Below are 26,700 nucleotides of genomic sequence, written 5' to 3' on the forward strand. Positions count from 1 at the left end.
GAATAATACCTAAGAATATTAAAACATTCCTTTTGATTAATGTTTGAAAATATCTACTCACTAGCTGTGCCCTGTGTTAATTTGGGGGAAAACTTACTAAAATATTATATAACCTGTCGCAGTCTTCGGAATTTAGACTATTCAACGCAAAAATAATTTTTCGATTAGTTCCCGAGATTAGCTCTTTTAAACAAACAAACTCTTCAAGTTCATAATCTGTATTAGTATAGAATTAATAGTAGGAGTTCTGAACTAGAGACGAACTTTACCCATCTGCTTAATGGATAAAATTTATTTTATATTTTTATATTATACTAGCTGACCACGCAAACGTTGTTTTGCCATATATATTTTACGCCACCTGAAGCCCCCCCCCCCTTATAACTTAGGCGTATGAAAAACTAGCGACCCGGTCCGGCTTCGCACGGGTATAAAATATAATTATAGCCTATGTCATTCACTGAAAAAATGATTAAAATCGATCCAGTAGTTTTGATTTATTCATTACAGCCCGTGGCCCGCACGCGTTAACTTAGAGTAAAAGCCGGCCGGAACCGCCGCAAACGCTACGTACCGCGATTTTTAAATCTGTAATATCTTCGAAAATATTCATTTAAATCATATGCTGTAAAGGGCCATATAGATCTATATTAAATAAAAAATATATTTAAGGTATTTAATTGGATAAGGATTAATGCTGTATTGGTTAAAATCGCTTCGAAAATTAGCCATTATTTGTCGTAAAACGTAAATGACAAAAAAATGTTATTGTGGGATATCCATAAGAGATAGGTATATACCATCGCGGAGTTTTCTGTAGACCTTTTCAACGTGTACAATACTTAGTACATTATTTTGATAAATCTCGTAGGGTTCAGCCTGCGTTTGCAATTTAAGCGAAAAAAAATAATAATTATTCTTTACGACATAACATTAGAAAACTCAAAAATAATAGTATTTCTCCACTATTTAATGGATGTTATTATACATATAAACCATCCTCTTGAATCAATCTATCTATTAAAAAGAACCGCATCAAAATCCGTTGCGTAGTTTTAAAGATTTAAGTGTACATACATGTGCAGGGACAGAGAAAGCGACTTTGTTTTATACTATGTAGTGATAGACGTTGGCCGATTCTCTGACCTACCCGATATGCACACAAAATTTTATAAAAATCGGTCCAGCCGTTTCGGAGGATTATTTTAACTGACATTGTGACACGAGAATTTTATTATATTCTAACTGACCCAGCAAACGTTGTTTTGCCATATATATTATTAACGCTTAATACCCCCCCCCCCCGTAACTTTGGGAGTATGAAAAATAGATGTTGGCTGATTCTTAGACCTACCCGATATGCACAAAAAAAAATCATAAAAATCCGTCCAGCCGTTTCGGAGGAGTATGATAACTAACATAGTGCACGAGAATTTTTTAAATAAGATTAGAAAAAATCGCCAAAGAGTTAACTGAAATATTCCTGGCCTAACTATATTTAATACAAAATTAAAAAATATTCTTATTTAAAAATAAACAGACGAGTTTCAAGAATAAATTTTATACCTACCTACCCACTGACAGTATGAAGCCTGTTTGAATGGCGGTTACCGTAAGTAATATACGCCTGGCCAGAAATTTTCCAGGCAACCCTTCCTCGGTTTATCTTTAACATACTAAAGACGATATATACTTCATTATTTAATTTTTATCCGTTAAACAGAAGGGTATATATGGGTATATATAACGGTACATAAGGGTATAACTATGTTTAGTATTATAAATTGATTTAATTATGTGTGATAAACTTGCGTTGTTGATTGCGCACTTATACCGACATATTTTCCCTATAGTTCTTCTATTAAAGGTTGCCTCGAAGAGATCGTTATAAGCGAGAAGGCTGCCTTTGCAACCATTATTTGTTTTTGTATCAAATTGTTCTAAAATGTAATCTTCTTTTTTGTGTGCAATAAAGCTTAATAAATAAATAAATAAAATAAAGGGTGAAGATCATGTCTAGTTCGGATCTTAGACTATAGGTAGTCAGCCTCGCCATTTGAAAATAATTTATTAAACAGTTACGTTCTAATCAAATTGCCAAAACAAAACAAAAGAAATGTATGAAGCATTTATAAAATATTAAAATTAATAATACGATAAGAGTATATCTAATATTATAGAGGAGTGACATAGGCTATATTTTATTGTAATTGAACAAAAAATTCAGTAAATAAGAAAAATATTAAAATATAATATCTTAATGGTAAATAAACTAGCGCCATCTATCGCTATTAGAAAACAATTTATTAGTCTTTCGACGTTATTAATTTAGTCTTTTAGTCTATCGACGACGTTTTCTCGATTTTTGATAGATGGCGTTGGAGCAACATATTATTTATTTAAGTGCTATAAAATTTGTTCTTTAAAGTATGTTATTTAGTTCTGTAATTTAAAATAATAAATACACGGGAGCAACATATTATTTATTTAAGTGCTATAAAATTTGTTCTTTAAAGTATGTTATTTGGTTAATATAATAATAATTAACGCCCAAAGAAGTGGGCACGGGTCGGCTAGTTTAAATATATATACGTAGGTTAACGAACCATGCCGATAACTACACCTTCCATAAGAAATACTTCATATTCCGCGTCCTCATTAATTATTTCCTTGGTTCATAGAATATAGAGGTAAGAACCACTTTACGTAGAAACTAGAGATAATACTTAATCTTCATGATCCTCCGCAACTTTAAAAGTTTAAAAAAATACTTTTATACATTTAATTAATCTATAATTCCAGTTTAATATTAGTATTTTAATTTTACTATATGTACCTAAATAATAAAATACTTTTATACATTTAATTAATCTATAATTCCAGTTTAATATTAGTATTTTAATTTTACTATATGTACCTATATCTATAGAAATACTCTACAAATAAATCATAGTAGTGACAACCGTTATTAATATAAGTTGCAATCTATGTTACGTATGGTTCATGAACTTATTCTCACACGTAAATAAAATTTTACATTAACTTTTTCATATACATTTTTTTTTATTCGAGCTGTTATTAAAATATTCGACATACTTTTAAATCTAAAAAGTACTAATGGAACCATTAATTTATAATTCAACTTTATTTTGTAGGTATTTAAGTTTACTAAAATATACTGTATCATGCAAGAATGCATGATGAATACATTGAAAACTTATAATAAAACAATATAAACTATGTATTAATAATGGCAACTATTTGGTGTCAACGTTCGCGCCAGAATCGTTATAAATGTCAAATATGTTAACTTATTGTTGACGAAAAAATTCAATATCGCGTGTAGGTAATTTCTCTGTTATTTTACTCGAAACGTACAACAAATGGGTACAATAATCTTTAAAACGCTAATATTTTGGTAATCAACGGATATAAATTACAATCTTGGTATAACAGTGAAGTGGTATTAAGTTTCGCTGTAAGGAGCTGATAATACCGGTTGCAGCATTTCCCTTTTTTTTGTCTTATGCCGTTTTAGTTGTTGTAGAACTCGATTATTAATCATTATAGACATGCCTGAAGAAGAATCAACTGGAACTGACCTCGAAAAATTGTTAGATAATTTGGATGACTACACATTGAGTGTACATAATTATCAATCTATACAAAATGCCTTGGATGCGGAAAAAAACATTCAAATATCCGTTTTTGAAAAATTGCTTTCAATATGTTCTCGCGACTTAAAAGAGGATATAAAAAACTCGGTCATTATATTAAATATTTTAGGTACAATATTAAAGAAAATCAAGGTAAACATTTGATATAATTATTTTATTGTACGATTCATTCAAGTTAACGGTACATTTTGTAATGGGTCCTGTAACAATAGCATTCATGAATTAGGATTTATGTGTAAAATAGGATATTTAGCATGTTTGTTGTTAAAAAGTTTCCAATATTCATTTCACTAATGTAAGGGCCATAGTCATGGAAGCACTCAATAAACAAAAATAAATATGGTATAGCACTGGCTATTGCGCTGGCGATTGATCCCTGCTCACAACGGACATTTGTATTGGCCATATAGATGTTTGTCATGGTCTGGGAGTTTGTGCTTGTGTATTGTTTCCGGACCCCCACACAGTAGATAATTCTACTGGGGGCTGTTGAGTGTGAAGCGTCTATAATTTTATTATTATTTATTTTACATACAAATCAGTGTGTGACCATGAAAGTTAAAAAAAAGTGTATATGTCAGCTCTGACATGACTGGGGTTTAACCCTTAGGAAATAGTACTGTGATATCATACAGCAACTTTTCGCAGTCAACTACTGGAAATGGGCCTCCACAAGTTCATGCCAGAAATGGCATGAACTCATGTGTTTTCCCCACAGTCACCACTCTGGGCAGGCAGGTTGGTGACCGCAGAGCTGGCTTTGTCACACCGAAGACCATGCTGCCCATCTTCGGTTTGTGTATTTCAAAGCCAGCAGTTGGATGGTTATCCCGCTTTTGGTCAGCTTTTTAAGTTACAAGGTAGTAGTGGAACTGTGTTATCCCTTAGTCACCTCTTACACACCCACGGGAAGAGAGGGGCTGGCTATATTCTTTGCTGCCATAGCCACACAGCTTACTGTGATATTGTGTACCATACTTTTTCTCAAGAATGTCACTCATTTTCACACAATTTCACTATATATTTTTCAAACCACTCCATATATTGTTTCTTAAGGAAAAAACTAAAAACTTTCAGAAAATTAACACATCCTGTTAAAATATTTTCAGACCATTCGAATAACACCGATACCTGATCTTGTGCCTTCAGCATTATCAGTGCTACACATTTTAAACACAACTGCTCTCTTCAACAAGGTCGAAGCCTTAAAAACTTTATGTTTTGAAATAATCTTGTCTTATCCCGATGAAACACTCGTAGATATATCAGTAAATCACTCTACAGAACTAATGGAACTATTAAATCTATATTCTCATCAGCGAATACCTCTGGATATCAGATTACAGGTAAGATACATTTTCTCAGTAAATTTTGTTTGTATGTTTATAAAAAAAATTGAAATTTCAATATATATTCATGTTTTGAATATACAGTGGAGACTTGATTTACTAGTTACTACACTATTTGTAGTTAAGCATTCTAATAGTCAAAAATCCAAATATTCAAATGTGTCAATGGTGTGTAGCTATTGCTCACAGCAGTGTAAAATATCAATTAGTAAGTAACTGAAACAGTAAAAAAGGCATAGAGCAGAAAAAGTGTGATGCACTGTCGGGTAAAACAAGTTTGGACATGTCATGCATGCTTTGATTCCTCTTGAAAGTTATTTGATTGGAATTTGTGCTCAAAAAGTCAAATACAGTCTTGGAAAGTCAAATACATATAACCAAGGATTGGGTTATCAAGTCTCCACCATAGCAAGAATAAAGCTAAACATAATGTATGTTGGATATTTAAATATTACGATATTCTTTTCTGACATAATTTTTTTTTTTTTTTTTCTATTAATTTATCTAATAAGAAAAAGTTTTGAGTATGCCATAATTAGTAATTGAAGTTTATTGCTATCAAAGTTTTTAACAGTTTTATTGTAAACTAGTAAACTATTTTTATTGCAGCCTATTAATATCATCATCAAATTGCTCAAGATTTTACCTCCAGACAAGAAGACGACATTTGTGAAAGAAGGAGTTAATTGTTGGTTCTCTAAAATAGTTCCAACTATTACTGTTACTTCTGCTTTACCAATTGTAATAGAGGCTTTAGAATTGTTGACGGATGAGCTAATACACATTGATTATACGGATAATCCACACTGGAAAGCTGTTTTTGAAAATATTTATACACCACAAAAGTGAGTTTGTTTTATTGTTCTTTTTAAGTAAAAATTAAATTATGTATATTTTAAAATGTCACTTTTTTTTAATGTTATGGTAATGTTACTTAATGTTAACAAGACTAACCCGTTGCAAATGTCATGGTCATGTTAGCTTTTATTTTATTTCTTCATTATTTTAAGCATACTAACAATATATATACTTTTACATTGATATAAACACATAATACAGTAAAGTTCTCAGAACATAAATGAATAGCAATAGCATATGGAGCATTCCACACGAATTGAACAGCTAAACAATGTCAATGTATCTATGTATAGTATTTTAGTACACCTATATATGACTTCAATTCATATGTGTAATATTATTATAGTACATAATATCATGTATATTAATACGCTAAGGTCACGATGTTTGCCTCCCTTTTTAGAAAAAACTTCCCAAATACTCCACAAATTATATATCATTTTGTAGATAATTAATTGCCCTACTGGCATCAACAACAAGAAAAAATTATTATCCCTTTTATTTTTGTAAATTACTTTGTTATTTAAATTATATATAATTATAACGGCTTTAATTTTGAAACAACATCAACATGATTGATAATTATTATACTTATTTAGTGCGAATTATTTGCACATGTTTTGCTGGTATTGTTTAATTAATGAGTTAGTAGTCATTAAAGTGTTGAGTAACCAGTAGGAACTGTAAGTGCCACTGTTAGGTGTTTGCAAGTTATTTTAAAATAAATAAGATAGATTAAGAACAAAGATATTTTTAGAAATTTGAAGTTTTATACTTTTTTGTAGCAAAAAATGCATTTAAATTTTTAAATTGCTTTTGTTTCAAACTTGGACCACTAATTTTTTTTTTTTCGTAAAAATAGCTAATAGTGTCTAGAAGATACTTGAAAAGTTCTCGAATGGGCCAACAAGTCGTTTAGGAGCTAGACAAGTTATAATGCCTGAGGGCAGTAGCCTGTGGTTGCCAACATTTTTCATTCTTTCGTTTTTTTCATTTACGTTTTAGTAATATTTCATTTTCCCACAACATTTTAAAAACATATTTAATTTCGTCAATCCTTTCCATTTGAAACAGAACTTTGGTAAAGATGAAGAATTTAGTTTTCACCCCACATCACATGGCCATGGCATGGGGCCATGTGATGAAAATTTAAAATGTCAATAAAATCAGCAAGTTCCTGTGACCATGACATCTGCAACATTGTTTCCATCTAAATGAAACAACTAAAAGTAAAATAACAAATAAAAATAAACCTTTTTGTTATAAGGACTACATTTTGTATAATGTCGGTTTTTTCTTTCCTTTATTTGTAATTTTAATTGTGGTCTTTTACTTTAATTTGACATGTTATAATACCACACACTGTTACATACCACAATTTTAATTATTACTTCGTATCAGTATAAAATTAATAAATTATAATTTTAATTATTACTTCGTATCAGTATAAAATTAATAAATTATAATTTTTCGCCAGATATCCAGCTCTAATGAAAAATCTCCTAGAAACAGGCAATATCAATTGGCATAGACTTTGGATTATATTTATAAAACTATTAAAGAATCAAATAACAAAAAGCAATAGTTCTGTTGGAAGTCCGATTAATTCTATGCTACCAGTTGTAGAAATGGCCTTTAAAATGGATGTCACAAACAGATGTAAAGCTTTTTCATGCTGGAATGTTCTCATAGAGAATTTCTCAACAGAAACAAATGAGGTCTATATAAATAAAAGGATAAAATTGTTAATAATCCCATTAACATCTAACAATGCAAAAGTTGAGGATACAGCAATTGCAAAATTGAAAACATGGTGGCGTTTAGTGACTTGTTTTTATTCTAGAATCGATAAATTCTCTGATATGATTTTAATGCCGTTTCTATACTTTTGCTTCGGAAAATCGACAGTACCAGACAAACCCATAATAATACCAGGTTTAATTTCTGATGCCACGAAAGTTCAAGTTGTTCAAGCGTTTATCAATATAATGGGACATGCTCAATGTGAGGGTTGTGTAGCTCTGCCCAAATTAAAAGGGAAAATGATAAATACAAGATTACTTGTGAGTCACTGGAAAGATTGGATTCATGCCCTTAGTAATGCTATACAGATATGCACAGAGAGTAGTGAATTTACTGACGAACATATAAAATGTTTTTGGAGGTCATTTCTTATGACAGTGGGAGAACTACCCGAAAGTAATATTAGACGAGACCTCTTTAATGAAGTTTTAAATATATTGGAAAAACTAACGGAGGTATGAGTGTTGTATATTTAGTTCTTATTTTATAGTGATAAATTTAAATAATTTTGATCAACTTTGTTTATATTCTTATTTTCTTTTTTGTAGCAATTTTTGAACATCCCACTGTTGGGTAAAGGTTAATAGTTTCGTTAATTTACATATTTGTTGAAAATTTCATTTAAATTTATATAATGTCTTCTATTTTTACATTTTTTTATTTGTTTTAGGGTTGCAGCAATAAACTTGCTGAAACCTTCGTGAATATTATAATCCCAATTCTATTTGACAAAGATGACAAAATAAATACACTACTTAAGTCTAAAAATGAACAGAATGCACCAATACAAAAAATAATTTCTGTTGTAAATAAATTACCACTATCTAATTTAGAGAACAGGTAAGATGAAATTCAGTAAATAATTCATTTAACTCATCCATTTACAATTTGGAGTACAGTTGTGAAAAAAATAAATATTTTCTAGAACAGCGCTAACTGAGGTCTATTCTTAAATTACTAACTAGTAAAATCTGATTAGGCACAAGCCTGGTTATTGTAGGATAGTCTGATTATTGAGACAGATTAGATTATTTAGAAAATGTGTCATAACTGAGAAAAGAAATAATAAATAAACACAAATGGTGACCATTCTTAAAATTGTCATAATCCGATTTGTGTAAAACTCTAAAAATACTGTATATTATATATTTAAATGAGATTTATATTATTTTTTTGATTTCAGACAAATTGTTGTCCAAAATTTAAAAGGAATAAGTGATTTCTTGGTTGAGGATGCTTTTAAAACATCAAGTCACACAATTGAAAATGTATTGAAAATTTTACCGCAAAATGGTTTGTTAATGTGGGCAGCATTGGCTGATAAAATAAATGAAAAACTATACACATCTTGCCCTCGTATGTTATGTAAACTGATTATATGGCCTTTCAAGATTATGGATTCTTTTGTCCAAGTATATATCAAGGGTATTAAAATGAAATTCACGCTATTATTTTTTCGATATTAATTAATTTTTCTTTTCAGGAAGAACAAGCCACAGTGGTATGGTTTAAAACATATAAAAACGTGTACTCAACATTACACATGACAACTATAAATAAAGATATTATAAATGTATTTGAGGGAAATAAAAATAGTACATACATAAACATATTCGCTTTGAATGTGGCAATTACGCTTTTGTATACAAAAATAGAAATAGGTGATGGTATGTAGTATGGTATACTTCCTCTTATTACAATATTTTGTTATTAATGAGCAATAAGTGATTAGAAAGGCGTGCTGAAGTCAATCTATCCCAAGTTGTATAAGCTATGACTCTACCCAAGACCCACTCACTGTAATCTTGGTGGCAATAGTTCTTATCTAATGACCATTGTAAACTCGGTGAGACAAAAATGACAATGTAACTAAATTCTTACATCCAAAATGAAAGAGTTAACACCTAATTAAATTTTTTGTTTTTACTTTATTGTATATTAGCTGTATCCGCGACTTCGTCCGCGTGAAATTTAATAAAAAAGTTATTGTTCAATTTGCAAAGGAAAAAATTTAAAAAAAAATAAAAGTTGTCTAAGTTATTCCCTATTACATCAACTATATGCCAGTGGAAGTCCTGTCAAAATTGGTATAGCCGTTTCAGAGATTAACAGGAACAAACAGACAGACAGACAAACAAAAATTGCTTTTAAAATTACAAACAGCTTATTAATTTTGCAAGATGTAAAAGTTTAGTTAAGTCAAATATATATTTTATTGAAATAGTCCAGTTTTAAAGGCTTAATGTGGATTTCTAAAAAATATTTTACAAATTTAATACCATGAGGCAACTTGGGTAAAGCTTATCTCACTTTGGTAGAGCTTTGATGTTTCTTTAGTAATATGATATTGCTCTATAATTTAAATTATAATTCAGTTTTTTTTTTTTTGAATAGTTTACAATATAGCGTATTTGTTTCAGGATCAGACTATCATGAAGAGGCAGAATTTTTGTTAAAAGCTATCGGAAAAATTAAAAAAATTGAAGATATCAATGCTCTATTTGCCTCATTGATAGAAGTAACTGTTCATATGCTGAACGATGTATGCAAAGGTATAAAACTTACAGCAACGAAAAATGCTTTGTCAATTATTGCCTTCATTATAAAGTTATGCACTCAATTTGACAAAGATTTAGATAACGTAAGTAACATAATAAGTAGTGATAAATTGGTACTGATGATGATTTGATATTTTAGATTTTTAAACTGAAACTTTTTGTTATAGGAGCCACATGTTCTTAAACTTTTAGAATCGCTCTTTAAAGCTTTAGAGACTACTTTGAAAATGGAAACATACTCAAAACTGAAAAAAAATCTATTAGAAGAGTTAAAAGATTGTGTACCAGATCTCAAAAAACAATCAAATTTGAAAAACCATGTTCTTTCTTTCTACAAATGTACAGGTGTTGAAATGATTGAAAGTTGTATAAAAAAATTTCTTGATGAATTTGAAATTGATGATAAACCTAGCGTTAATGATACTAATGTCGCGACAGAAAATGAACCACTAAAAGAATCCTTAAATAATGTAAATTTTACTACACCAAGTGCCAAAACTGTTACTAAAAACAAAAAGAAAAAAGAAACTAATATTGTTACTACCGTTGTTGAAAATGGAGAGGAGTTTGTTGTAGTCAAATCAAATTGGAAATTCAATCCAAGAAAGTTAACAGATAATCAAAAAGAAAAACTACAAAGAAAAAGAGAAGACATACCAGCTTTATATCAAGATTTGTCACAATCCCAGGATGAATTCAAGCTAACAACTTGGAAAACTGACTCACAAGACACAACAACTACAAGTAAATCAACTAGTGAACCAGGAAATGAAGATGTTTCTTCAATTCTAAAAAATATGCCAAGTTCTGATTTTGTACCAAAAATATTAGAAAATATTATAGGAAAGGAAGCAGAAAATGATCAAACGACTATTCCAGCTAAAGAAAATACAAATATTGTTAATAATAAAGACGAAACAAAAAAAGTTGAAATTAATAAACAGAAAATTACAGCAAAGGAAACAAAATCTCCACGATTGGCTTTAAAGGATCGTGTCTTTCGAAATGTTCGTAATTTAATTGAGAAGTCTAATTTAGCAAATGATGGAATTGAGCTTAATACTAGTTTAGTAGAAAATGTTGTAAAAACACCTTCTACGAAAGCAAAACCACCAGCTAATGTTACAAATTCTGCACCATCATTTATTTCTGCTGACAGGCCATCTCGCCTTAAAAGAAAACCCAAAAAGTTTGACGATTTACAATTGTTTGGCTTAAAAAAGAGACGTTATTCCTCTGGTCAAAGTGATCCTTCAACTGATAGTGAAATGATAGAAAGTGACAGTCCACAATCAAATATTTTAAGTGACTGTGCAAAGAAACCAGAATTTTTAAAAGAAATCGAAGAAAAATCGGAAGAACCACAAGGGAACCAAGAAATTGAAAATAACACAAAAGAAGTGATTGCTGCAGCTGTAGAAGCTAATTCTAAGGAAAGTGTTGATGAGGCAAAAATATCAGTAAATACTGACTTTGAAGATAAAAATAAAGTAAAGGACGATATTTCTGAAATTCAAACTACAGTAATTGAAGATAAAAGTAAAAAAGTAAACCAAAATGAAGAGATAAACGTGGACAAAGAACTCATATTGCCAAATGAGAATTGTTTGGAAACACCTAGTACTAATGATAAAGAAGATAAAAGTACCGGCAATAACAACAAAGCTGTTGATAAGAGTAAAGTAACAGAAGTACAAAGATCTACTAAAAAGTCTAGTACAAAGAAATCACGAATAGAAAAAGAACTTGCCATCGATATGGTTGAGGGACATCCATTTTTAAAAGTGCAATCTGAAAAGCGACTTACGAGAAAAGCAATTTTAAATTCACCATGTACAAGAAAAAGTTTGTCGGAAAAAAATAATAAAAATAAACCAGATAAAAAAAGTCCGAAATCAGAGAGAAAATTAAAAGAAAAATCAATTTTTGTCAAAGAATCTCAAAATACTAATAATGCGGATATTCCTGAATCACAAGATGTCATAGAAAGTTCCCAAGAGTCAACTCTAACTACTATTTCAGTTAAATCAACTAAAAACGTGGGAAAAAAGATATATACGGAATGTAAAAATAATAGTGACATTGAAACGCAAAGCTTGTTAGGAGACATTCCAAATGAAATAAATACGTTTAATTTAGAAAGTAAAGATGATACTGAATTACCTCTTAATAAAACCGTCAATGACAAAGACTTAATAGATTTAACAAAAAATATGGACACGGAAACCATAAATCTTGATGACGATGTAATTCTAATAAATTATGATGACGATCAGTCTCTTAAAATTAATAATGAACACACAAAAAAAGATCAAAGTACATTAAATACAGCGGAGGCTGTCACTCAGTCATTAGACCCATCTATATTTACTGATGAAAAAGGAAATGATAAATCTGTTGAAACCACAACTGGTGGTACCTTAGAATTATTTAAAGGGGTCGATCCTTTAAATAAAAATAATATGGAAGATTCAGTTGACCATGATATTACAAATGCAAGTTTATCTACAACACCTGCTGATACATCAAAAACAACGTCTGAGTCAATATCAGCTGCTGTTGAAAATGATTTAAGTTCGCCATTAAAAGATGTAGAACAAAGAAAAAAAGATTTTCTTAATAACACATTAGAAATATCACCTATTAAAACGATGAGCCCAGTAAGAGAGAAAAAGTCACCCTCCCCTGATACTAGTAGTGACTATGTAGTAATAAAGTTGTCATCTCCAGTACAAAGTAATGGCGAACCATTTGAAAAGATAGACTCCCCTGAAATATTTACAGAGGATAAAATATCACCAGATAAAAGGGATCAATCACCACCTAGAGAAGAAGTCAGTTTGACCAATAATACCAGTCCCAGTTCAAGTTTGTCTTTGAAGAAAAACAGACCGCAAGCTCGATCAGGCCGAGCTGCACAAATGTTAGGGCTATGTGTCCCTGAAAGGCTACAAACAATCATGACGTCAGATAAATCAGATGTTGATGACAATAAAAAGAGTCCATCAGTGAATACATCTGCCAGGCGTAATTTAAGGATTCTTTACAATAGTTCCACTGGAGAATCACACGACAATTCAGATGAGCAAGATGAGAGTGAGAATTTCCTTAAATTAAAGAGAAATCTACCATCGACAGATTGTAGTCCATCTGGTCCTATATTAAAACGGAAACTTGCTGAAATTGCAGATGAAACAACTGCATCACCAGCAAGTAAAGTGAGTATTAGATATATTTTTTTATACTTTATTTTGGTCTCATTCTGATGTGCATTCTGATTGATATACAATTCCGATCACTTAAAAAAAAGGAAATTAATTTATTAACTTTATTTCAGAGAAAACGGGTAAGCTTTCATGATCCACCAGTTTCAACAACTATATGTGTCAAAAAATATATCGAACCTAGTGGCGTTCGTTCTCCGCAGAATTCTGCGATGAAACGACAAGAGAGACAGTTGCGGTCGCAACTAGTTACGAAATCGCCAAAAAGACTTGAAAATGTGTTCAAATTAGATTCAGTATTAACTAAAACTGTCGAAAGTTTTACTGACAATAATACACCCGCAAACACTAATGAAGATTCTGAAATGACTTCATTAGAGCAAACGCCTGTTGCGAAAGTTATTAAAACAGCAGATTTAAATGACACAGTTCCAATCTGTCCAGAACTAGTCGATTGTAAAGATCCCATTTCTAATATAGCTTGTGAGCTATCATCTCCAGCTATGAAAGTATTATTGATCAAGGAATTGGACGGAAAAATTGATACTGTAGGTGACCTAGCCAAATTGAGTGAACTCGAAATTAATAGGTTATGTATAAAGGCTCCGAAAGTGGATGTTGCCAAAAAAGTATTAAATGACTATTTGACTAAAATTAACAAAGCTGATACAGAAATTACTGCAACTGTTGAAGCAGCAATGAACGGATCTGGAGTTACTGAAAGTAAACCATCGGTTGAAGTGCAGACTACTCAAGTTGTTGTAGAAAATATTGAAATGCAAACAGATGAACTTGTACTATCTTCTAATAGTATGCAAACTGATTCAGTACAAACAACACATTGTAGTGCACAGACTGACGAATCGGGAAACAAAACGACGGCAGAGGCTGTAACACGTTTATTAGAAGTAAGTAACCGTAGTATTTGTATCAATTTATATTTGTAGCTTTTGCACGCGATTTACGCTTTTGTAGATGTTGGAAATGATATTTATGTTTTTCTTTTATTTGCGATCCTTTTTGTGAAGTGGTGATGAAAGTTTCTTTAATTAACGCGGTCGTGTCGTGCGATTGTCGCGAGTTTAATTTATACTTGCAATAGTTACTTTTATATGCAGAAATATCTATGTGTTAGTAATATGGTTCTGAATTTTACTATAATTATAATCTATATTCACTTTATTTATAATAATAACTACTTCTAGACAATTTGTCAATTTCAAAAATACAATTAATTTTAAGTTCAGATCAAAAGGACACTACTCTAAGAACTGCATCTGATTTTTAACCGACTTCCAAAAAAGGAGGAGGTTCTCAATTCGACTGTATTTTTTTTTTTTTTATGTATGTTACATCAGAACTTTTGACCGGGTAGACCGATTTCGACAAATTTTGTTTTAATCGAAAGGTTTTGTGTGCCAATTGGTCCCATTTAAATTTATTTGAGATCTAACAACTACTTTTCGAACTTTTTACTTTTTTCTTTTTCAACTACTTTTTTTTTTACTTTTCTTTTTTTTTCCTTTTTTTTTCTTACAACTTCTTTTCTAATAATGCGTTTTTACTTGACGCTTTTTTCGTCGACCTACGTTGTATTATACCACATAACTTTCTACTGGATGTACCGATTTCTATAATTCTTTTTTTGTTGGAAAGGGGATATCCTTAGTTTGGTACCATGATAAGGAAACCAGGATCTGATGATGGGATCCTAGACAAATCGAGGGAAACTCTCGAAAATCCGCAATAACTTTTTACTGGGTGTACCGATTTTAATAATTTTTAATTTAATCGAAAGCTGATGTTTATCATGTGGTCACATATAAATTTTATTGAGATCTGATAACTACTTTTTGAGTAATCTTTGATAACGCGTAGTTGCTTGTTTGCTTGACTATTTTTTTGTCGATCTACGTTGTATTACTGTTGATGTAATTGAAGTCGGTTTTTTTTTCGTTTGCGAGCAAACACAATTATGTGGAACTGTTTTGAAATAATATGGTAACAAAAATTTTAATTAGTTTAGTTTACATCTGGGTATTTTATCATCATCTAGTAGTTTTTTAGTTATTATACTAATATTCGTTTGTTTTTCTTTTCAGAGAACAGATTATGTTGAAAATTTATGTGAACAAATAGATGAAAGTGCTAAGAAGAAGATTCTTGACAATTTGTCCTTCAATGCTTTAAGTGATATGTTAATGAACAAATTAACAACAGACAATTCCGATTGTGTTCTTAACAAACTTATAGAACAAAAGAGTAAATTTGACACACCAAATGAAAACAATATGGACAGAAGACTTACTGTTGTTCAAAATTATCTCATTAAAAGTTTCGAATGTAAGGACTTAATACTATTTTGTAGTGAGTTGTTAAAAAAAGTTTATGAAAAACAGTAGAATTTTGAGTGAAATGAATTTGGTTCATTGTATGACAATTAAGGTTTATTTCTATCACGTTTTACGTTAGTAATACCGAGGCTGGTCTGTGTTGATTATTTTATTTTAAACAAGTATTAAAAATGTTTTAATTAATGCTTTACTGTTTGTTATTGTTTAGGTCTTAAAAATAAAACTTTTTGAACCTTCACTATAAGGATAGTGATGATATGAATTAAAAAATAAAATAGCCGGAAGTGTTATAAAAACTAATTTATTTAATATAAAACAATTCAAATATTTACAATATTCAGTCATGAGCTGTGATCGTTCATGATCACGGATATCATATGTCATTCATACATAACAATGGGTTGTAATAACAACAAATGCAAGGCAATATCGTTATTGTATGAATAACTCTTTATTTTTGTAAAATAGATTAAGGTAGGTAGATATTGCTCATAGAATAGAGTCAAAGTACCTATAAACGTGATTGGTACATGGCATCTGAAATGTATCACATATAAAAAAAAATATATTTACAGCAACCGATACGATAAAGGTAACGTTAAAGCTTCGTAAATAATGAAAACTTATAATATACTTTAAATACACAAATATTTACACATTTCTAAGGTACATCTCACCCGCCCCAAAATTAATAATTATCACACTAGAAATCTCTTAAAAGTATAACGGCTTTATTCTTAAACGTTTACGGAATAAATTTTAACGAAAATATGTTTTTTTTTCTCGTTTAAGACGATTCCAATAAACGAAATCTAACATTAACATTAGTCACGTATACATTACATACATTTTCATAAACTTTTATAAATAGTAGGATTACATTTTGCCAGATTAGTATTAATGGTAGTGTAAGCAAGGTCGACTGAAATAGTATAATTTACATGATATACCTTTTAGGAACTTGTAAGTTTTAATAAATTATTTAATAATCGCATTGTTTAATTTTTTCCCAAAAAATATATGCGACCAACTTTAACCTTTTTAAATAAAATATTATTTGAAAAGTGCAATGTAGGTACGCCGTTTACAGATGCATTTTCCATTTTTATTTTGAATATAAAACATCCATCTTGTTATGCTTTTACATTTCTTATATACTAAGTTCATCGTATTTATATATTTAGGTATTACTGGTTTACGTATCTAAAACTTGTCGTAATACAATAGCATAGTCACTTGTCGTTCTAAAACTCTATAAATAATTGACTTACCATTGCAGATCCAAAACTACTTTACTATACACACAAAATACAGTTTTTACATATAGTTGTAATCCACCTTGGAATAATAATACTACTTTGGTCCACAATTGAGCACATTATTTATTTTAATTTGTAATTAATGGAAAGGTTTATTCGGTTGATGTCAAGGAAAGTGCATTTCGGCAACGTAATCTATGTGTTCGAGGTTGTGATGAGAATTGGTACGCCTGGGAGCCCTTGGCCTGTGAAGATTGTGATGAGAGTGCGTTCTCATCACCCTGTAGGTGCCTTCACGTTGCGAACTCGTGTCACTAGTTTTTCTTGTTCTTACAACATCGTTATTTCTATGTCCTTGATTTTTATAGTTGTCGACCCGATTGTTGCTACCACGTCTTCTTTGCCAAGTGCGATCACTTTCATACCCGTAAAAATCTAACTCACCTGACGGCTGAAACTGGCTCGTACTTTGACAGTAATTGTTGTATTTCTTCCACCCGTCTTCATACTTTTTTCTACTATTTTCGTTATTGCCGATATTTCGGCGTTGAGATTGATTAGAACTGCTTTCACTGGTGTCTTCACCCGAAGTACCAATACCCAGATCTTTGTCATCTCCGTAAATTTTATAAACGCCGTTGGGGTTTATGTTTTTTCCATTGTATATTTGATCGTTAAGAACTAATTGGGGATGCGGTAAGCAGTACGGATTAGGGAAACATTTTTCTACTTTTGATATTTTAAATTCTTCCTCGTGTCTTGTGCATGAACCTGGTCCGAAGAGTGATAGCAATACTGGTAAAAGGAAGAGACCATGCATTGCACCAAAGAAAATAACCATAAATACCATCTTAAAGAACACTGAGAATATATAACTGTCAGCTAACAGCAAGGCAACTACACCAAGTATAGTACTAAATGACCCTTGAAGAATTGGTAATCCTAAGGAATAAAGACACTCGCTTACTCTTTGCTTAGGATGCTTTGCTTTAGATGCCATGTACGCGTAACATATATGAGCAGTGAAATCTACAGAGAAACCTATGCACATAATTAAATTAATCATAGATATCGAGTCAAGATTTATGTCCCATAATGCCATGTAACCCACAACACCGACTTCTATAGATATTATACTGAATGCCACCCACAAGGAGCACAAAATATTTGGGATGAATATAAATGATGTTATCATCATCATTAGTGCACCGTAACAGAGATTTTGTATCGATGTCGGTCTCACGAGTTCGAACTGTAAAGAAAAACGAATATTGTTAATTGAGAACACACATTGTAGATTTTTTTACATGTGAAAAATAATATAAAATTTTACCTGATCGAAGAATACGAAATATGGATGGAACACAGAAGCATTTAACGGAGATTGAGCCACTATTTCTCTAAGATGTTTAACCATTTCCTTTTCATGATTGGTACCGCTTATATTTATAGCTTGAATAAGAAATCTTGAAGCAATGATTGAATTTCCAGCTTCATTGAATTTAACGTCAAGTGAAAATGGATTGGCCGGGAAAAGCCACAACTGTAATAAAAAAGTTGATTATTGAAAAAAAAGTATATTTTCAAAATGTTTCTGCCCCTTCGTGTATAAAGAGACTTGAAAATTTAAACAGTCGTATCTCTCTCGATATTTTCTTTTATCGCCCAGCATAAAGCTTTTAAGACAAAGTTAAAGGTGCCAGCTCTAATTTCGCGAATGTCTGATGGATAGGTTTATAGTATGGACGGTGATCAGTGTGCTTCTGTTATTTTTGTTATTTAAGAATGTTTTTGAAAGAACTTTACGGTTTATACCTATATTCGTTAATCTACAAGATTTTACCTCTTTAAGATTTTGTATGAAATCTTCTTCATTGTCAATGGTTACATTTAAATAGTCGTTATTTCTTTCTACATAGGTAACGAACGTTCGAAGCCACGACTCTGTATAAAGTGAATTCGATATATACGATGTATTTTCCAATTTTTGCGTTAATGTTTCGACTTCGTCCTGGATTTTCGGATCGGAATAATTGTAGTTTCCACTTATAACCACCTGCAAATTATAGCAAATAAGTTAATTATTAATTGATTTTAATATAAGCATTTAATTGTAAACATAGTTTTCAGTTTGTTTAAAATATATTACCTGTATTCTGTACGGAAATTCCCTGTAGTAAAGATCTTCACGATCAAAGAACTCCACAGAATACGAGTCAACTTTCGATAGTTTCTTTCTTTCTAAGCCTTCTTTTAAATTGGTCACACCGTAACCGGCGCCAGCTAAATATGCCAAGAATATAACTATAACCAGTGCCTTGACTATGTTATTGTTGAGTAAATTCGCCATGGTTGTTCGAAAAAATGCCATTATACAGTGCTCTTTGTTGTCTATAGGATTGTTTGGATCCGCGCTGTCGATACCTCCGCTACAGAATATTCTATAGAGCCATGATTTTTCTTCTGAAAACAATAGGTATTAGTTACATATATGTATATTTTAATATTTTAATTATTATCTTACTTTTTATATTTATTTTAGAAATATTATTACCTTTTCTTGCTCTAGATTCAGGTAGAACTTTTAACATAGTAATCGTATGTCGATTTTGTTTCTCTCGATATCCTGATACAGCCACGCATCCAGCGAAAAATGTAAGATGCCAAACAAAGGTGAAACAAACAGCGAGACCTGGAAAGCGTATTTTTTTTATTTAATGTTAAATAAATTGTAGGTTAAAAGGGTAAGTCAAAGAATTATTATAATTGTTTGTGGTACATTTATTTAAAAAAATAAATAAGGTAGTGAATAGTGGAAACAAGTAGGACAAAGTTTTAAAAACATTGGTCAGTTAAAATCTGCCAATTTTTTATTAAACTGCAATTAATTAATATCTTACCTGAATACATGCAGAAAATTTGCACTGATGGGAACGGTGAGAAGATACCAATAAAGAAAGATAGCATATCAGTCACAGAAGTTATAGTAATCGAGACGGCAGCTTCCGAGAGCATAATTGCCATTCGTTCCGGTACAGGGAGCGTCGGCGCAGTGCGTCTCCACGCCGCCAACATCACGAAAGTATCATCGATTCCAATTCCTAAAAACAATATGTTTCATTACATTTCGCATATGTAATACGAATTAATTCATGAGCGTGAGATTTTTGAATTTTATTCTCATTGTATTAATTTTATAGGTACTACTGTAGATGTTTTTTTGCAGTTTTAGGTACCCGCGTGTGACTTAATGCTAAGCCTACAAAACATACTAAACTACACTCAGAAAAATGATTAATACTAGAAATTTCTAAGGATACTTCATCATATGGACCTTTAATTACAAGTCCATATGAATATTTATTCCTGTTTAAGAAGTAGGTTAACTATATCGATACAATTAGCACTAAGTAGATTTTAATATACCCATAATATTGTATGTACTAACTACGCTAAATTAAAAATATAACTAATTCGTAATCTACGAACTTCATAAATTATAAATTCTATAAAATTATGCTTAAGAAAAACAAAAAAAAAAAATCACAAGATAACCAAATGTTGAGAAATATCACAAGCGTCAGACTTACCAATCATCAAGAACGGTGCGGCAAGATTGATTCCAATGAAAGATATGCCTAAATAAATTGCACAACCAAAAGCGGCCGCAGTTGCCATTACAGCTGATATATTCCCAAGTAACCCTAACCAAGGTTTAGATCTAACCCAATCACCCATCATACATGTGACGATTGAGAAAATTCCCATCAAAATAAACGTGGAACTGAAGAAAGGTATGACGGTTCTGGTGTTCTTTTCGAGTTCGTGATCAAGCGTACGTGATGCAAATCGTGATATGGAGATATGCTTAAACCGTCCTGTGTCTTCTGCTACACCAACAGCATCCAAAAACGCATCTTCCCATGCAGCACCTCTGAAAACATGGCATTAGTATAATTATATTAATACTAGCTGATCCCGCAAACGTTGTTTTGCCATATATGTTATTAACCCCCTCAATCCCGCTCCCCCCCCTTAATGAAAAAAAGATGTTGGCCGATTTTCAGACCAACTCAATATGCACACAAAATTACTTAAAAATCGGTCCAGCCGTTTCGGAGGAGTGTTATAACTAACATTGTGATACGTTAATTTTTTTTATAAGATATCACATATAATAAAAATAATCATGACGTGTAACGTGGCAGTATAAACAGATTTACATACAGGTTGTCACAATGCAACAAATAAGATAAAAAACAATAATCATCAATAGCCATAATATGTAATACAGTCGACCCACAAATCATTTACCTACTATCACTCAAACTTTTCTATTCGTATTCTTGACGAATATTACAAATCGTTTTGTATTCGTAACAGTTTTCTAAAGCGTGTCAAGATCGGAGCCTATTATCTAAGACTCTAAGTTATATTATTGCCTGTCGTGATATTGAAATTGAAAACAAGTTGTAAAAATCAGAAAGCTCCAATAGCTATAATGGTTAATATCAAAACGGAAATGGATCGACGGAAATCTCGAGGGTATTTTAAAGTTGTTTGAAATATGTTAGGTGTCAAAATCGCTTATCAAAATTAGAATGATGATATATGAGATGATGATATGAGAGTGCCAAACACAAAACCAATTTTCCAACACTAGAAATACATATCTATATATTTTGGAACGAAGTTCCTTACGGCAGGCTTGAAATTTGGCTGGGCGACCGAACTGAAAAAAATGTGATACTAAAACAGTAAGAAAAATATAAGTGGAGTAAGGAAGTGACGTAATATCAGTCACACGACTGTATAATATGGCGTTTGTAAAACTAAAATATTACTAGTAAACTTTTTTTAAATTATTTATATAATTTTATACTGTCGACAAAAATAAATAAAGACACATGTTTTTTTTATTTCACTTAATAGTTTGAATTATTATTATTATTATTTTGTTTGATTTATTTTACTTTACGGTATTTGTTATTTTCTAAAATACTAAATTTCCTAAATACTATTATACACTTAATTAAAAACCAACCAAAAAAAAATCAAGAACTAGAAAATATATATAAAATTAAATAAAAAAAAATATCTAAAATTAATTAATAAATTTAAATTAATTTTTTTTTTCAAATTGTGTTGCTTACTATCCGAAGGAACTTCGTTCCTACCTGGTGTCCCACCACATAATTTTATTATTATTATTTCAACTTTTCTGACTGAAGTAAAACTTCTATACAATAGGCCTGCACTATGACTGCCAGAGAAAGAGAAATAAAATGTGTGCTCGCACCTCTCTCTTGCAGGTCAAGCATCTGTAAAGAACTTTTACTTCAAAATGCAAAGATTTATGTTCTTTATCTCTTATTCCTTTTAACAGTCAAAAAACAAACAGAGAAATATTTTAATATTAGAACAATGATCTTATATCAAATTACGTCAAATTTATTTCCACTTAAATCGAATTCAAAATAAAAAATAAAAAAAGTACCGTTGCTCCTGCAATTTAGTGTCGGTCCTGAGGAACCAAACGAGTTGCACGGCGGGAACGGATTCTATTATGTCATCTACCACCTTTGAACCGCCAAAGAATACGGGAAAAGCGTGAGCCTCCCACGTAACAGGATTGAACATGATCGGAAATGTTAAATTTAGTTCACCGCGTTCCACCTGTAACAATGAAGTTAAAATTTGAACAGGTAAGGGGGCTTAGTAGGTAGAATATTCATATGATTTTACGAGTTGGTGTATTATTATTAGATTTGGTTAAATATACTTTTATGCTATACAAGTATACAAGCACTCGACTCTTCCTTTTGAAAACATATAGGTACTGTAATATTTTTAGATTAAAAATAAATAAATTCGCAGTTTATCTTTACAAAAACAATAATTATCAAATTAAATATAAAAATAAATATTTAAAACATACACAGTCATCGGTTCCTAAAGTAAGCAACTTAATGCTTGAGTTATAAGTAACAGACATTAAAATGATAACTTGAGTAAACATTTATCATATTTCGAGCATCCTTGCTCCAAGCTTTTATGTCTATAAAAGATAAAACGTCGTCTGATCCTAATAACTTCAGATTTACACTTAAAACAAAAGAAAAAAGAACAATAGTGCCTAGTATAGTACAAATAATAGAACATCGTTTACAAAACTATTACCTACTTATTATTTAAACATACATTTTTAACTTGCCTTTGTTTCAATATATTGTCATAACCTCATCATTAACATGTTATGTACTTATTAGCTTTGTTTAACTTACTTGTTCTTGGAACAATTACAAGTAATGATTACCATAAAAATCTCTATACCATCCACAGAAAATAATTATCAGGTACGATATTAGCTATCAGATTAAAGCATGTCCTTAAAAAGTTATCTAAAGGACGAATATTTACATACCTACTGTTAAAGAAAAATCCTTGGATAAAAGATCTCTCTAATCGTATGTTAGTGCTATGAATGCAAATTAGGTATCGTTTGATTGGATTGAGTTAATACCATAGCTAAAAACGATTTTCCATGTCAGTGAGGATATAAACAAATTTCCATTAGGGATGAACCATATTTTTTGGTTGTGGTCATTGACCAAACTTATATTTAATAGGAAATATACAAATAGAGTTTAGGTAGGTATCGTGTTTTTAGGTTCGTTTTGAGTAGCAGGTGTTATTATGAATCTGCCTTTAAAATGTAGAGCTTTGGCACTTTTCGTCGTTCCAATATTACTACCATACTATCTTGAGTAAGAATAAAACTAATGTAATTAAATCGATTTTACTTTTTAATGTTTTTTATTTTATATGTAAAAGAGTATGTAAACGTTTAATTTGTAAATTTTCGTTTGCTGTATGATATTGACACATTGAAATAGAAAAAAGAGTGTTTAGGCAATCTACACACGGCAGAAGTGAAGCTTCTGAAAAGTAGTGGGAAGGTAGGCTGTTACGATTTGTTCTATCGACGACAAACACGGTCTCGTGAATAAGATCGTAAGCACCATATAAAACGCGTCGCTTATGCGTTTTGACCTGTAATGTATTTTATCTCATTCTTTCCAATACATTTATGTATTTATTTCTTTATCATAACACATTATCGTTTTATCGAGTTTCAAATAACAATGATTCTAAAGAAATTTCACTTAAAAAATTTAAAGAACTTTGGGTATGGAAGACAAATGAGCTAACCTTGTTATTTGTAGTTATGTAAACAATTTCAATCTTTACTTAAAACATAGGTATCGTTTACTTAAGTTTGCGAATTTCCGTTGTTAAATAATAATAATAAAAAACCCACAGAAATAGTCATACATGATGTGTATTCATACTATTTAATTATTCCCAAAACCGTTTACTTTGCGATGACAAAAGAACCTTTACAACTTACTCATCGTAAAATTCTTATTGATAGCGATCAGTGGTTTTAGTGATCGTCATAAATTATAACTGTCTATTGTTTAAAGGCTACGGTTCAATTGTTTCAATGATGATTCCGCATTTATGGTTTTGAACTTGTGCGGTGAATGAATATACCAGGATATTATCAATTTTCTTCGTAATCTCTAAATATAATCAAAATTCAACCGTTAACCGGTTTCTGTTCAAGGAATTTTTTTAACGGAAAAAGAAGGTGATTGAAGATTTAACTGACAGAGATCAGATAACACTTTCTTTTTTATTTCTGTTTAGACAATTTTTTAGACTTGATTCTCTGCTCAGAAATATCAGAAAAAAAATATGCGTAGACGACGTATTACTAAGTAAAAATACGAGATCCTTACCTCGCCGATTATTTTGTCCAGGTTGAGAATATCGTTCGTAAAGCATTGCCCTTCCCATCGCGCGCACTCTTCACTGTACGTAAATGTTTCACCGTTGTCCAGTGTCACTGTTATATTCTGTACATACTCGTCTAGTTGTCGAAGCTCGTTCCATACTTCTGTTCGAAGCATATTTGTTATGTTATCTTTGGAAATGATTATCACTCGACCGAATCTACCTGTGGAAATATTAATGTTATTATAAACTTTTGAATGTTACATGGTCACTAACGCTATAATTAAATATAAAGTAATATGATTTGTATCTGAGTGTATGTTATATGATATTAAGCACATTTTTCTTGGCCATTTAGCGTTTCCGATATTTCGTACCATGTCACATGGCACACGAGAAACTCAAAATGACTAACAATAAACGCTGAATATCCCAAATAGATCATATAAAAATATAATTTTTATGTCAAATTGGATTTTATTTAAGCTTAACTTTAACTTTTCAGTTTATATTTTATACTATTATAATATATCTTGCAGTAGATACTTCAATATATACTTTTAACGTCTAAATCCTTAATTGAAAAATTGATGTTTTTTAAAGAATCAATGAAAGAAAGAAAATTAACCGCAAAAGTCAAACTTTAATAAATTGATTGTCATTTCCAAGCAGAGCAGAGACCGAATGCATACGAAAAAGAACATAGTTTTTTTTTTTATTATACTGCTACCTTTTAGATACGTTTTAATTAATATTTACTACTCAAGGTAGAGTGTTTAATTTATATTCTAAACTGAAGGTCTGCACATTACACAATATTCATACGTAATGTTGAATTAAATCGTTAAGTTAATAAATTTTCATACTTCATTATTAGCTGTTTAATGTTTCGATATGTTTATATTTGTTCAGTTCGATATGTTTTATACGTTGAAAGAAAATTTAAAAATGGCGTTAGTATTAGATTTTTTGTTGTTGTAATATATTAAATAATAATAATAAAAACAATACTAGGAATTAAATAAGAAAATGAGAGGGTTATGTAAAAAGATTTCGATAATTTTGATGTAACTATAAAATCATCAGGATCAAGTTCTAAGACAAGAACTCTATGCCAATATTATAAATATTGTGTGAGCCGTATAACTGGTAACTTTTTATTTTTGTTCTGTTACACAACAGTGCTGTGTGGCTACGGCACTAAAGAATTTAGCCACCCCCTCTCTTCCCGTGGGTGTCGTAAGAGGCGACTAAGGGATAACAAGGTTCCACAACCACCTTGGAACTTAAGAAGCCGACCGATGGCGGGATAACCATCCAACCCAATGGCTTTGAAATACACAGGCCGAAGACGGGCAGCAGCATCTTCGGTGCGACAAAGCCAGTACTGCGGTCACCAACCCGCCTGCCCAGCGTGGTGACTATGGGCAAAACACATGAGTTCACGTTATTTTTGTCGTAAACTTGTGGAGGCCTATGTCCAGCAGTGGACTGTATAGGCTGTAATGTATGTATGTACACAACAGTGCAAATATACTAACCAGCTCTTGTTATCCTTCCCACGTTAAACCTATGGGAATAGTTAACTTTGAAATGTTCTTCGACAATCCGCCTCTCCAGTTTACCCTGGCCACTAACGGGTGAAAACAGATATTCAGGGTCCATTTCATAGTGCACACGCTGGTAACCGGTGATCATGAGCAGTGTTAGAAGGACTGGTATAATGATAAAGTAGCCTGGTTGTTTGCCGACTATTAGCCCGAGCTTGTAGAACGATTTGTTTAGGATGTCATCCACAAATGTAAGCTTGCAACCCAT

At 31.1% G+C, this 26,700-nt stretch overlaps 2 protein-coding genes across 3 annotated transcripts; one reads left to right on the top strand and one right to left on the bottom strand.

Annotated features, from left to right (window-relative positions):
- Positions 1-3,477: 3,477 nt before the first annotated feature.
- LOC123653476 (telomere-associated protein RIF1) lies at positions 3,478-16,813 on the top strand. Its single transcript, XM_045589472.1, has 11 exons — positions 3,478-3,809; positions 4,787-5,023; positions 5,636-5,871; positions 7,362-8,142; positions 8,358-8,527; positions 8,871-9,099; positions 9,171-9,354; positions 10,108-10,328; positions 10,413-13,463; positions 13,583-14,377; positions 15,572-16,813. The coding sequence occupies exons 1-11, from the start codon at positions 3,573-3,575 to the stop codon at positions 15,869-15,871; spliced, it is 6,441 nt and encodes a 2,146-aa protein (XP_045445428.1). The 5' UTR covers positions 3,478-3,572; the 3' UTR covers positions 15,872-16,813.
- Positions 16,109-26,700, bottom strand: LOC123653475 (patched domain-containing protein 3). Of its 2 annotated transcripts, none has more exons than XM_045589471.1 (10): positions 26,424-26,700; positions 24,888-25,105; positions 22,580-22,758; positions 20,673-21,016; positions 19,983-20,183; positions 19,637-19,774; positions 19,232-19,542; positions 18,926-19,138; positions 18,416-18,625; positions 16,109-18,334 (listed from the first exon to the last, which is right to left on the bottom strand). In XM_045589471.1, the coding sequence occupies exons 1-10, from the start codon at positions 26,698-26,700 to the stop codon at positions 17,249-17,251; spliced, it is 3,177 nt and encodes a 1,058-aa protein (XP_045445427.1). In that variant the 3' UTR covers positions 16,109-17,248. The 2 variants fall into 2 exon arrangements, with proteins under 2 accessions (XP_045445427.1, XP_045445426.1); XM_045589470.1 differs by having other exon boundaries at positions 19,232-19,545.

The sequence above is a fragment of the Melitaea cinxia genome, chromosome 5 (assembly GCF_905220565.1).
Source record: "Melitaea cinxia chromosome 5, ilMelCinx1.1, whole genome shotgun sequence".
Taxonomy (NCBI): domain Eukaryota; kingdom Metazoa; phylum Arthropoda; class Insecta; order Lepidoptera; family Nymphalidae; genus Melitaea; species Melitaea cinxia.